Genomic DNA, 14,490 nt, shown 5'->3' with positions numbered 1-14,490 from the left:
TGATGTAATATTATACATTATTTTATATTTATGATATATTTTTATTTTTATTTTTATATAGTCTTAAAGTTACAAACGGCCCTTTGAGTGCAACCATAATGCTGATGTGGCCCGCGATGAAATTGAGTTTTATTCCCCTGCCCTAGAGTCTAGACTATTAGGGAACGTAACAGATGCATGTAAACCGAAGAATAACAGCCAATATGCAGCAGGGAATTTGACAATTTGTAAAGGCATGAAAGCTGCAGAAAATCACAAATATTCAAGTCTTAAGAAGATGTATTCTTGTTGTTGTCAAAACGGTTGACATCTTTACTGAAACCCAAGCACATAGAGTCATTTTAGATTCCTGTAGCTGCTGATTTATTATCCATTAAAACTATTAAAAGAACAGAGGTCTGGATCAGGAGTGTTTTATTTTAGACTGGATGCCATTTCACTTGTCTAACCTTCGTACAGATCTTACAATGTAAAACATGATAACAATGCTTTAAGTGGAATGATAAAAGCTGCGTCTGAAAGCTCAAACTGTGCACTTTCAATCAGAAATAAGTGGTTAATATTGAGCGAAAAATGTACATTTAACAATAAAGTGCAAACACAGAATACAAAGATCCTTTTCTGGTTCTTTAAGAACAAACACTGATATTTAAAATAAACGATTTGCATGATTATGTCTTCATGAACTGACTACTCCCTAACATAACATAAATGTAATGGTAGGGAAATTGAAGTTTGCATTTGTCATACGAAGTAAATTAAACATTTCTTAAAACATAACACAAATCTGATCTGCTCACAATTCAAACTCATCTAAACCACATATGTATAGCTCATAATTAAGCTGCGAGTGTCATTTTTCATTATTTAAACCAGGGGAGTCAAACTCAATTTCATCACGGGCCACATCAGCATTATGGCTGCACCCAAAGGGCCGGTTGTAACTTTAAGACTATATAAAAATACATAAATATTTAATATATATAAAATAATGTATTATATTACATTATTTTCCTCTGCGTTTGATTATTATCGGATAGGGTAATAACTTCATAATTAACTACGTCTGAAAGCAGAAGTCTAGGGAAAATAATTGCAAGTCTCTTCAGTGAGAATGTCACAATTTTTTTTTTTTTAAAGAAGTACAATTTTGAAAAAAAAACATCATTTACAAAAACAATTCTAAGAAAAAAGGCATATTGAGAAGAAAAAAAGGCAAATTCTGAGAAAAAAGTCAAATTTGAGATGCATTGTGGGACATGTAGTTTATGGGCAACGTGCTTCTGTGAATCGGCATGTAACCGTATCATAAACGCATTGTTCTTTGCAAGCTCTTGTAGGGCCACAGAAAATGAAGTCGCGGGCCGGATTTGGCCCCCGGGCCTTGAGTTTGACACCCCTGCACAGTTTGAGCTTTCAGACAAATTCAAACATCCATCTAACATTTCAACATTTACTCCATCATTTTGGGGATTTAACGTACATATTTTCATATAATCCAGCAGTGTTAGATCAGAGATTATTGAATACAAATCAGTGAATGTCTGCGGTGATGAATCTTCATAATAACGCCATATGGGCCACGAGTAAAATGAGTTACTGTAAAGAGACACACGTTAAATTAGAGGGTTTTAAATGTCACAAACACACCAAGCCGTAATGCAATAAGGCCTTTTCAGAGAAGAAACACATCATGAATATTATCTATCACCGTTTCTCCGCTCACAATCAGACACACGGTTTTTCTGTCAGTGCAACTTGATATTTCTGGATCATTCATAAATATCAACGTCAGATATCTACAGTATAGACAACACAAAGGAAATGTAATACATGCACATCAACAAAGGAAAACAGTAATCAACATGTCCTAAAAGCTGCTGTGTGACGGATTATATGGATATTGTTTTAATCACAATACAGAGAGAAGTCCTCCTTTATCACTTCAGGATGATTTGTTTTCAATAGAAGTTCATTAGTGCCATTTTAACCGTTCAAAGTGACATCGAGGGACCGTCTGTATTCAAAGCAGACTGCTGGGAACAAAACAAAACAATTGAATTTAGTTAATTGGTGGAATCCTACTTTTCTGTCTGCATGTTTGAACATCAAGAGTTTAGTGAATGTTGTTAAAACTAGTCATTTTCCACTTTCTTCAGCTCCAGAAGTCTGTCTTTCTTTACATTTTGTCTTAATATTTTAAAACTGCAGCAGCTGATGTGCCACCTCTTGCGTCGGGAAATAATAATTGTCAAATATACCAAAAAGAAACCTCCACTTCCTCAGACCAATTCAAAATCACACCTCAAAACACACAGATTTAATGTGTAATCTTGTGGTTTTAAAATCCGTATCTTTAGTTAAACTGCCTTGATTAAATATGGTTAATTAAAAAGCACAATTTGTCATTTTAAGAATGGGTAAAAGCCTCAGGATGCTTCATTAGAAACACTTCGAGATGGTCTGAAAGCGTCTGAAATACGCTTAAATCTGAGGGTCCTTATTATTATTATTGCAATTTAAGGAAAACACACTTTTTACGGCTTTTGTGTCGAGGTGTGAAGTAGCTTTCTCCCATAAGCTCCCTTCTTACATTTTCACTGTAAAATCGATTTTTAAATGTGAATTTAACATTTGAAAATGTGTAAGCTTTGTTGATGTTAAGGAGAAAAACGATTATTTTCTTTTGAGTTCAACGTCTTTGGGTAAACACGTTTTTTTTGCCGTGGTTGGTTTTCGCAATGCTTATTTTGAATCTTTAATTTGGTGGTTCCCATTTCAAATCTCAGAGTCCATTTCTGAAAGAGTTCCAGAAAGCTGACTAATGATGAAGCCTATTTGAATTTAAGAACTTTCTGAGGTCTTAAGGATTAATTTGTTGTTTGATTGAATAATACATCAATCACAGATCAGTCTTTTTGATTTGCTCTCTAACACCCTGACACTTTAAAGCTGGTATAGGCAGATTCGTTCTTGCATTATTTGGCAATAATTCATCCTATTTTGCGCACATTGTCCTTCAAGTCTTAGCCAGTTAGGCAGTTTTCTGGAGAGGCAAACATTGAACGTACAGCCCTCCATCTGTCAAGCCCTTTGGGAATAACACGCCATGATTGAAGAATAAAGCGAACGGCATTGCGTGCCACTTTCGCTCGTTTTTTTTCGGGGTTTCTTTGCAGTGCCAGTGTCGTTGCCAATGCATGAAAAGCCACTTAATCTGCAGGACTTTCCTCCGTTGAATCAGGCGTTTAACTTCGGAAATCTACTTTTGTTGAACAGCCAATAGGAAGGCTTTCTCTCTGAAATGATGTGGCCGATTGGTCGCAGGCTAGATTTGATAAACCCTAAAAACAGCAGGAGTCTGATTTTCAAATAAGGCTTGAATTACAATGAGAGGTGACTGTGGATTATTTTTTACTCAATAACGGTAAAAGAAACTCTGCATAACCCAGCTTTAAAAGTGTTGAAATGAAACCCATTAGCAGCCTCAAAGTGGTGATTAATTAACCTTGTCGACACATCATTAATACAAAAAGTGAAATTAATTTTGTTGGGATTTTACCCACTGAATTCTCAAGAGGTTTTAAGTGTCTTTGAATGAGCAGCTAATTGCTCTTTGACTGCTCATTGTTATTCAACAGCTTTTAAATTACACTAAGGAAACCAATCCAAAGGAAACGCGGTATAAAATCCACTTTCCACTTCCTCTGTGTCTTCAAGATTTTCAAGAATGGTGGAAAATAAATCTTTGAAACAGGACATGGATATTTCTTCCCTGTGTTTGAGCAGCTTTTAAAAAATGTCGTGTCAGATGTGAGGAGAAGATGAAGGATGTTGCTGAAATCCTGTTCTCAGTTAAATTATGTGCAAGTATTTCCAACGAGTGTCCTTCATCGTGTCTTTGTCACAGGGCGAGAATGAGCCAAAACAAGGAGGAAAATGTCACAGAACAACGACAGTGGAAAGGAAAGAGGAAGCGAGTGGAAAAGGGAAGCAAGGACGAGGAAAATGTATGCATCCAATTTTCGTCTAAATTGACCTGGAAAGAGATGAAAAGTGCTTTTAGACGACGACAAACCTTTTTTGGTTGAGCTAACAGACGGAAATATATATCTACAGTAGAAACGAGACACAGACAGACCCACAGGGAGATCCCCCCGTCAACAATCACACATTTACTTATTTACATTTTTCTTGTTTTAGTAGTAGTAGTGTTCTTCTTCATTATTCTATTATCCGCAGTGTGCTCTGTACACAAGAAAAAGGCTCCTTTAGTCCCTCCAAAACTCTTCTTCTGTGGTGGTTAGGGGGGAGGGGAGGAGGAGGAGGAGGGGGAGGGGGAATGAAGCTGAAGCAGTTTGCTGTCAGTGTCATCATGTGTCTGGAAGCTGGTTGATGTCAGTGAAGTTTGTGTCGTTGAGGATGACTTTGATTCGCTCCAAAGAGTCCGCCTGTCGTATTCGCTCCAGCTGAACCTGCAGAAACGCACAGATAACTCATTATTATTCTATTAAAACACAACAAATCCCTTTGATTATCCCTTTGGTATGTCTCCTGTTTACTCCGTTATTCTAAGGCCCCGTTTACACGCAAACGAACACGATATCAAAAAACTCTTCCGTTCACGAGACCGCTCGAAAGCGCTGGAGACGCTGTAGTACATATGCCGGGCCTGTAAGTGGCGCTGTCTTCCGCCACAAAATACACCAAAAGCAGCGAAGAAGACCCCCGAGCATGGTTGCCATGGTTGCCCTTCTGTTTATGCCCCGCGGTGGATTTAGCAACATGTAGTTCATGTAGCTCTCCATGTCCACTTGTTGCTGATGGTTGTGGTAGAGGAGCTGTAGATTGTGCACTAACATCTGTATCATGGTCAGTAGCAGACAGTAGCTACTGACCATGCTACAGCAGTGAGCAGCAGAGGAGGGGAGAGGCGGGGCTAAGGCTTCATCGTTATCAGGAAATCATATAGGGCGTACACACAGAGACGTTTGGCCCCCCACAGCGTTCCGTCCACAGATCTATCCACCTTGGGAACCGTTATCGTTTGCGGGGCCCGTTTCCGCGGTTCCGTTACGGCCTCGTGTGAACGAACGGGCTATACGAAAGAGAAAAGTAGCGGATACAACCCGTTTGCGTTCCCGTGTAAACAGCACCTAAGGCTTCGGATCAGAACGTTTCATTTCACATATCCCCACTTTGTCTCATGATCAATTTTGTTTTACTCCCCGGGTTTTACTCATTGAAAACTCTGTATACAAACGTTCCAACCAAACCCATTTAAGCTCTCAGACTAGAGGTGGAGAAGTAGTTTTACCACGGTGTGAAAACACTATTTTACAAACAAAAACTCTGAGTTTTTCTAAAGTAAAAGTAAAGATCAGCAAAATGAACTAAAAGAAGCTCCAGCTGAACCTGCAGAGCGCCACAAATAACTCATTATTATTCAATTAAAACACAACAATTCTTTATTTGTCATTATTTACTTTGAAACGATTAACCCTTTGGCATGTCTCCTGTTAACTGTTAGTCTAAGGCTTCGGGTCAGAGCGTTTCTTTCCTTCTCGCCTGCTTTTACTAACTGAAATCTCTGTATACAAACTACAAAACAAAAACATTTAAGCTGTGTTTGGAATCAGCCACAAACTAGAAGTGGAAAAGTAGTTTTACCACGGTGTGAAAACACTATTTTACAAATGAAAGTCCTGAGTTTCAAATGCACTCAAAGAAGCTCCAGCTGAACCTGCAGAGCGCCATAAACAACTCATTATAATCCATTTAAAGCTCAAAAACACAATCAAAATGTTTTGTCCTGCCTTACATCACAGTTCTAGTTTGTAATACTAACCAAAAAATAGTCAAAATAATGTATTTTCAGTGTCCTTTTCCCCATTTATCCAAGGATGCATGCTTTTGTTTCCTCGAACAAGTGGAATAAACATCTTGTAAACAAGCATCAGAATAATGTTTATCGCCAAGTAGGTTAACGCACACGAGAAATGTGTCTTGGTGTACATGGTTCATACATTTACAGTTATCTTTATTAGGATATCATCTCTGGTACTAGGATGGGTAAAAAGCAGAGAACAAATGTCACTGTGTGCATGAACATGTGTCCAATTCTATTCTAAACACTCCTCTCTCTCACCTGAAGAGTCTGAGAGAGTTTGACGAAGTCCTTCTGAACCTGCTCACTGACGTCCAGCTCCGTCTGCAGCCGCTGAGCTTTGTCCTTCTCATCCATCGCCTGAGTCTGGAGCGCACTCTGCAGGAAGTCAACACAACTAAAACTAGATTACAGAGCCAGGACTGGGCCAACGAAGCTATGTTAAAGATCCTCTATCAAACTGTTTCTCATCAATATATCAGAGGTCTCAGATATATACAGAGCCTGTCTCTGATTGGCTGAAACACCAAACAGGTCGTTGCAGCATTACCCATAACCCCCTCTGTTTCAGCCCTGTTTCCAAAGTGCTGATTCTCTGTCTGTTACTTTAGAAGAAAATAAGGAGCCCCTCCCCACGCCCCTCAGAGAGACATTTGGTTACAAAGAACTCAATGGAGCTCTAGGAGGAGATTCAGGTGATAAGGTGGGGGGGGGGGGGTTACCTTGGTTGCTGATTGGCTAATGGTTACACAAGACAAAACATCGTTATGACATCATAAAGTGGCCAAAATCTGATCAGCTCATTTTCAGACAGGTTTTTATAGAAATGGATCAAAAAGAGAGAGAATCTTTGTTCCTGAAACTTTCAGAGTCTCTTTCCACAGAGGGGACACATGTTGATGTAGAAGAGACATGGAGAAGAGGGGACACATGTTGATGTAGAAGAGACATGGAGAAGAGGGGACACATGTTGATGTAGAAGAGACATGAAAAAGAGGGGACACATGTTGATGTAGAAGAGACATGAAGAAGAGGGGACACATGTTGATGTAGAAGAGACATGAAGAAGAGGGGACACATGTTGATGTAGAAGAGGGGACACATGTTGATGTAGAAGAGACATGGAGAAGAGGGGACACATGTTGATGTAGAAGAGACATGAAGAAGAGGGGACACATGTTGATGTAGAAGAGGGGACACATGTTGATGTAGAAGAGACATGGAGAAGAGGGGACACATGTTGATGTAGAAGAGACATGAAGAAGAGGGGACACATGTTGATGTAGAAGAGACATGGAGAAGAGAGACACATGTTGATGTAGAAGAGACATGAAGAAGAGGGGACACGTGTTGATGTAGAAGAGACATGAGGAAGAGGGGACACATGTTGATGTAGAAGAGACATGAGGAAGAGGGGACACATGTTGATGTAGAAGAGACATGAAGAAGAGGGGACACATGTTGATGTAGAAGAGACATGAAGAAGAGAGACACATGTTGATGTAGAAGAGACATGGAGAAGAGGGGACACATGTTGATGTAGAAGAGACATGGAGAAGAGGGGACACATGTTGATGTAGAAGAGACATGAAGAAGAGGGGACACATGTTGATGTAGAAGAGACATGAAGAAGAGGGGACACATCCTGTCTTTACCACTCCTTAAAGGGCTTTACATTCACACTCCATTCACGCCATGCAAGGTGCCAACTGCTCCAGGAAGCTCACGTCTACACACACACACTGCTTCAGGTGAGTTTGGTGTGTGTGAGGTGTGCAGGTGAGTGTGTGTGAGGTGTGCAGGTGAGTTTGTGTGAGGTGTGCAGGTGAGTTTGGTGTGTGTGAGGTGTGCAGGTGAGTGTGTGTGAGGTGTGCAGGTGACTGTGTGTGTGAGGTGTGCAGGTGAGTGTGTGTGTGAGGTGAGCAGGTGAGTGTGTGTGAGGTGTGCAGGTGAGTGTGTGTGTGAGGTGTGCAGGTGAGTGTGTATTAGGTGTGCAGGTGAGTGTGTGTGTGAGGTGTGCAGGTGAGTGTGTTTGTGAGGTGTGCAGGTGAGTGTGTGTGAGGTGTGCAGGTGAGTGTGTGTGAGGTGTGCAGGTGAGTGTGTATTAGGTGTGCAGGTGAGTGTGTGTGAGGTGTGCAGGTGAGTGTGTGTGAGGTGTGCAGGTGAGTGTGTGTGAGGTGTGCAGGTGAGTGTGTGTGAGGTGTGCAGGTGAGTGTGTGTGAGGTGTGCAGGTGAGTGTGTGTGATGTGTGCAGGTGAGTGTGTGTGAGGTGTGCAGGTGAGTGTGTGTGTGAGGTGTGCAGGTGAGTGTGTGTGATGTGTGCAGGTGAGTGTGTGTGTGAGGTTTGCAGGTGAGTGTGTGTGATGTGTGCAGGTGAGTGTGTGTGAGGTGTGCAGGTGAGTGTGTGTGTGAGGTGTGCAGGTGAGTGTGTGTGTGAGGTGTGCAGGTGAGTTTAGGTGTGTGTGAGGTGTGCAGGTGAGTGTGTGTGAGGTGTGCAGGTGAGTGTGTGTGAGGTGTGCAGGTGAGTGTGTGTGTGAGGTGTGCAGGTGAGTGTGTGTGAGGCGTGCAGGTGAGTGTGTGTGTGAGGTGTGCAGGTGAGTGTGTGTGTGAGGTGTGCAGGTGAGTTTGGTGTGTGTGAGGTGTGCAGGTGAGTGTGTGTGAGGTGTGCAGGTGAGTGTGTGTGAGGTGTGCAGGTGAGTGTGTGTGTGAGGTGTGCAGGTGAGTGTGTGTGAGGTGTGCAGGTGAGTGTGTGTGAGGTGTGCAGGTGAGTGTGTGTGAGGTGTGCAGGTGAGTGTGTGTGAGGTGTGCAGGTGAGTGTGTGTGTGAGGTGTGCAGGTGAGTGTGTGTGAGGTGTGCAGGTGAGTGTGTGTGTGAATGACCTTTGCAGTGGAGAGCTCTCTGAGCTGCCGTTCCAGACTGATCCTCAGACCCTGAAGGTTCTCCAGAGTCTCCGTCTTCTCCGACAGACTCCTCTCAAACTACAGGGACCACAGAGTACATCAATAATACACAGTGCAGTGTGTTTAATACATGTAGTGTTAAATAAGTGTAGTTGAGTAAAACACACAATATATGCCTTAAAAATGTAGTGGAGTAGAAATATAAGTAGCATCAAATTGGAATAGGGAAGTTCACGTTATAATAAATACACGTCTATCAGATTTCTTATGTATGGACAGAAGCTTAACACAAATACAGTATTTAAACGATTAGGACATTAACATGTAGGTTTTAAGACTGATTATGTTTAATTTCAGCAGTGGACAGTAATTAAATAGATTAGCTCAAGGACTGAACTTATTAAAATACTTGGTGGATTTTGGGACATTTGCCAGCAGCAGATCAATCTGAAGAACTGATCTAAAAGACACGCTCTCACTTTAATATTAAACAAAGAAAATGAACTCCAGGAACCACAGAGTACATCAAGAATACACCCAGGTACTGCAGATAATACATTTGACCAGAGGTGGAAGTAGTGTTTCAATCCTTTACTTATGTAAGAGTAGAAATACTATGGTCTTAAAGGCGCTTATGTTCATATTCAGATTTTAATCTCACAGACGAACTGAAGTTGTGTTTTTGTCAGCAAAATTGTGTTAACGTATCAAAAGCAAAAGTACTCAGTATGCAGAATGGCTTTCCCCCATTGTATCATGCTGTTTTTTATCAATAACAACAACTAATGAATAACAACATACACATGTCATAACATTTGAAATACTTTAAAGTTTAGCAAAGTTAGTAGTACAGTACTGCATCATATCCTTAAAGCATACCATGTGTTTAAAATGTAAAAAGTAGCTAGAAACTATGAGTTAACTAAATAAGTATATTTCTTCTAAAGTGCAATACTTGAATAAATGTTGATCAGCAGGATATTTTCTAAAAGCCTGGATTTGTAGAAACGAAACAAAAATACAGTGTCGTCAAATGATTAGGACATGATGGTGTCGGTTTGAAAACAATACACTGATTAAGTTCTAAGTTCAGCGTCGGACGGTAATTATCTAGATTAGCTCAAGCACTGAATTTATTCAAATGATCGGATCAATCTGAAAACACACATTTTACCTTGGGTATTATGTAACTGCAGATGCAAAAGACACGCTCTCACTTTAATATTGAACAAAGAAAATGGCAGCTGTCTGCATTGACTGAGCGATTTCATTTAGGTGTATATAAGTTCCAAGTATTACCTTTTCCTTCTCTGCCTTTATCCTCTCCATCTCCGTCTTGAGGCTGGAGAAAGATGCTGTCGGAGGAGAGGAGACGTCACCAAGGGGATCATTAAATCTGATTCCCTTTAAGTGGTTTCTTAAAACCCACATCGAGCCATTCCAACACACTTCAAAGCATGTGAGGGAGAAGCACTATGTACTGTAGACACTCTGTAGTTATTCATTAGTCTGACAGGTATCTCACACACACACACACACACACACACACACACACACACACACACACACACACACACACACACACACACACACACACACACACACACACACACACACACACACACACACACACACACACACACACACACACACACACACACACACACACACACACACACACACACACACACACACACACACACACACACACACACACACACACACACACACACACACAAGCAGTTAAAGTAAGCCCGCTCAAAGTGTTTCTCGTACCTTCCAAGATGTCTGAATGAAAGTAATCAACGGAAAGGAAAAGCAGAAATAGAAGAAAATGTAAAAAGAATCCAGAAAGTAAAATATATTCACGTTGGAAACATCCCCACAGAAGTTAAAGGATCAGTTCACCCAAAAATCACTGAAATTGTTTACAGTCCAAGTTTTCCTCGGCTCTATATGGTGCAAGAAAAACAGATATATATTTCATCGCGTTAAAGACAGCGGAGCCTCCGGGTCTTATCAACGCAAACAGACAAACAACAGAAAATAGGTCAGAAAACATCAGAAAAAAACTTCTAAATATGCCTTTGCAGCTTTATCCAAGAGTATTTCATCCATGCAAGGACGGATGGAAATCAAAATACAACAATGTTTTCAAAAATCCAGCGAAATTAGATTCAAAGATTATCCTCGCATGAAAACAGGAAATTTGGACATTTTAAACCCTTTTTTTGCCGTCTTTCTGAATAAAAGCATTAATACTAAGGTCTTAAACTACAGATGTCAATGTCCTGATTACATAATGATACCAAGGTGGAATAACAGGGAGTTTTTGCTGGCAAAAAGTAATTAAAGTATCAAAACAATAAATAAATATAGTGGAGAAAAAGTATGTGAAGTATGTCAGAATAATACTCTTGTAAACAATACTAACAATACTTAGACTGATAAACTGAGTATGGATACAAAAAATACCTTACGGCCCGTCTACACTCTAGGCATCAAAAAATCTTGAAGCTGGGCGTGTCAGAAGCTTGGCAATTTTTTGCGAGCAACACGACCAACAACCAATCACATGAATCTCCCGCCCCCGACATACAAAGCAATAGCAATGTTAAAACGAAGTAAACTGGATATAAACTCTCCAAACAGGCGAAAACCTACCAGTTTCACCCACTGTCTCTGCCACCTCCCTCCATGCCTGGTTCCTCCGGTTTGTATCCCGGTAAATAGTTCTGGTCGTAAAGAACCGGGTGATTTGCTACCGTAATATCTCGTTTGGAATATGAGGAAATGAACTGCGGTCTGGCTCTCCCAGCTTGCACGCGGTTTGATTGGCTAGCGCTTACACTGGCGGGATTTGCATAAACGGGATTTGATTGGCTGATGACAGCTTCGAAAGCATCGGGAGCATCAAAAGTTGAACAACCGATAGATGCTCGCAAAGCCATGCCATGCTCCCCACAATGCAGTTCGGCGAAGATTACAAATCTTCTACGTCACCCCATTCAAGTGAATGGGCGAAGCGTTGAAAGCATTTTTCGATGCCTGTGGTGTAGACGGGCCGTTATACAACCGCAATAAAAACATCTCTTCAACACCATCAAATAAAAACAAATTTTCTTAGAGAAGTTAGTTTTTGGCTGAACTAATCCTTTAAAAGCGTTAAACATAAGTGTATCTAGCGTGTATCTGATGAAAGCTTATTAAACGTTCTCACCTAGAGACAAAAGTACTATATTTGCATTGAAGGGTGAAGTATGTGAGAATAGTACTATAATAGTAAACAATAGAGTGCCACAGTGACACGTCCTAAAACCAGGAAGTGAGTCAGCATTTCACCACTTCCTGTCCCCTCGTCTCAGAGCCAATGGGATCTCTCCAAAGGGTTTAGAAAAATATCTGGAACTAAGGTCTGTGGTTGAGACTCATTGAAGAGACGGATCACGTTTTGTTCTACGACATTAAATCCATCAGCAGTGACCCCACTGGTGATTTCTGAAGAGTGGACGTGTCTGAAAAACGATGGTTGTTACCAAGTGGCTGAATAGGACTACAGAAGTCGTGGAGGCCGTTGTACGTCATGACGCCGAACACGTAAACACTCCTCTCAGTTAGTTTCTGTTCTGCTTGAAAGCAAGTACCTGCCTCCTGCAGACTGTTCAAACAAACACTTCAACTCGTTCCATTTAGAATCTGTAGTTTTGAATATGGATCTTGAGTTGGCGTGACGTTGAAGCAGAGACCCTGCTGTAGTTCCTTTATAGCATAACGTTAGCATTTTGCTTCTGGCGACTAGATTTATGATTAGAACATTATAAAAGTAGGGTAGACATGTGGAGATGATCAGACTGAACAAAACGTGATCTGTCTCTTAAATGTGTTTCAACCACAGACCTTATTTCCAGCTATTTTCCTAAACTCTACGGAGAAATCTCATTGCGTGTTTGTTGAAGGAACCGGAAGAAGTTTACTTCCAGGTTTTAGGACATGTCACTGTGGCACTCTATACACGGGTATACGTACTCTGATTTGCACCACTGACTACATAATAAACCTTGCATGGAGAAGGAGAGAGAGAGATGGGCGAACTAATCCTTTAAAAGAGTTCAAATCCACCGTATATGTGATGAGAGCGTGTTAACCGTCTCACCTATCTCCTCCTTGCAGCTCTCGATCTCCGTCTGCAGCGTTTCCTCCAGGTTCTCCTTCAGACATTGCTCCGCCTGGTTCTGCTCCTTCAGGAACAGAATCTCCGCCTTCAGCTTCTCCTCCATGTGATCAGCTGACGTCCGTAACGCCACCACGGCTTCTCGAAACCGCACCACCAGGCTGTGAAGCTCCTGAGGAAGAAATGAAATAACATCACAGGCTTTAACTATATTATAAAAGCCCAATGTGTGTGAGAGAGAGAGAGAGAGAGAGAGAGCTGTGGCTTCTTCTTGCATTCATAGTATTCTGTACAATTGCATCTTTTATTATTTCATTTTGTATTATTTGCACTTCTTCTTTGTGCTCCACACACATTTCTCTTGGGATAAATAAAGTCTCATCTATGTCTTATTTCTAATGCTGTCAAAATTATCACGTTAACAGCGGTAATATATTTTTTGAATGAATTGCGTTAAAATATGTAACGCATTTAACGCATGCGCAGAATGGCCCGCCCCATACATCCCACCAACACACTAGACGTCGCTCTAGTGTTCCAGCGGGGCGGATGCATGTAAACAACATGGACAACAGGTTGGCCCTCTGGATGGGGAATTTGAGTTCAGAAAGAACAAAGATGGAACAATAAATAAACAAATAGTTATTGGAGTTTCAGTTCCACCTCAGCTCTTCAAGTTTAAAGTACCATCTCAACGCTAAGCATGAGTTTGTTGGGGCTTCCACTTCCAGTGCAACACCTGGCTTGCGTCAGACCACCCTTAATGAACGCAGGCCAGTGAGCAAGTCCACCTCGGATAAATTAACCAACACAATTGCCAAATGGGTTGCAAAGGACTGTATTATTACCAGGGATGTCCCGATCACCTTTTTTTGCTCCCGATCCGATTCCGATCATTTGATTTTGACAATTTGCCGATACCGATTTTTCCCGATCCGATCTTTATGCAATGCATTAAGAGAAAAAAAAGCATTCAAGTTGTCCCTTAAGGTTATTTTTTTATTTAAATTTGATTTTCTATCCAACATGGATATAGCTTCTTTCTTTCACAGCAGCATTGGATCAGTTCAGTTGTGCAGCATTGGATCAAAACAAAATAAAGCTTATCAGTACTCGTTAGCTTACTGCTACAATTAGACACTGCGCCCTGCCCACTGTGTTGCCAGATCTGAGAGAAATAACCAGGTCTATGAAAACAAGCCCCAAAGAAGCAACACATACATGATGTTGTGTAATTTAAAAGCCAAAACTAAGGCCTCAGGATGACTTTAAGACTTGAACATGGGCATTTTTGTTTTGTAACATTGAATACAACATTTAAAAAAAGTATAAAAAATAAATAAATAAAAAGAATCCTGATCCCCGATTTTTTTCTCCCGATTCCGATCTTTAGAAAATCACGTGATCGGCTCCGATCCCTGATCACGTGATCGGATCGGGACATCTCTAATTATTACAAAGGTTTATAGCGCAATATGCACAACATAAGTATCAAACACGACATACAATTGAAGGAAGGTTTGTATTACCCA

General features: G+C 40.9%; 1 protein-coding gene across 1 annotated transcript in view; it reads right to left on the bottom strand.

The window, feature by feature from the left end:
- Positions 1 to 397: 397 nt before the first annotated feature.
- The window catches only part of rabep1 (rabaptin, RAB GTPase binding effector protein 1), a 44,483-nt gene continuing 30,390 nt past the window's right edge, over positions 398 to 14,490 (bottom strand). Inside the window, exons 14-18 of the mRNA XM_079651673.1 lie at positions 12,941 to 13,130; positions 10,087 to 10,142; positions 8,767 to 8,865; positions 6,149 to 6,265; positions 398 to 4,475 (exon numbers count right to left, since the gene is read on the bottom strand). Of these exons, the coding sequence (XP_079507799.1) occupies positions 4,374 to 4,475; positions 6,149 to 6,265; positions 8,767 to 8,865; positions 10,087 to 10,142; positions 12,941 to 13,130 (564 nt within the window). The 3' untranslated portion in view covers positions 398 to 4,373. The remainder of the gene's footprint in view (positions 4,476 to 6,148; positions 6,266 to 8,766; positions 8,866 to 10,086; positions 10,143 to 12,940; positions 13,131 to 14,490) is intronic.

The sequence above is a fragment of the Notothenia rossii genome (assembly GCF_949606895.1).
Source record: "Notothenia rossii genome assembly, chromosome: 9".
Lineage (NCBI taxonomy): Eukaryota > Metazoa > Chordata > Actinopteri > Perciformes > Nototheniidae > Notothenia > Notothenia rossii.
Note: the sequence above shows the minus strand (reverse complement) of the source record. Positions and strands in the feature narration are given on the sequence as shown.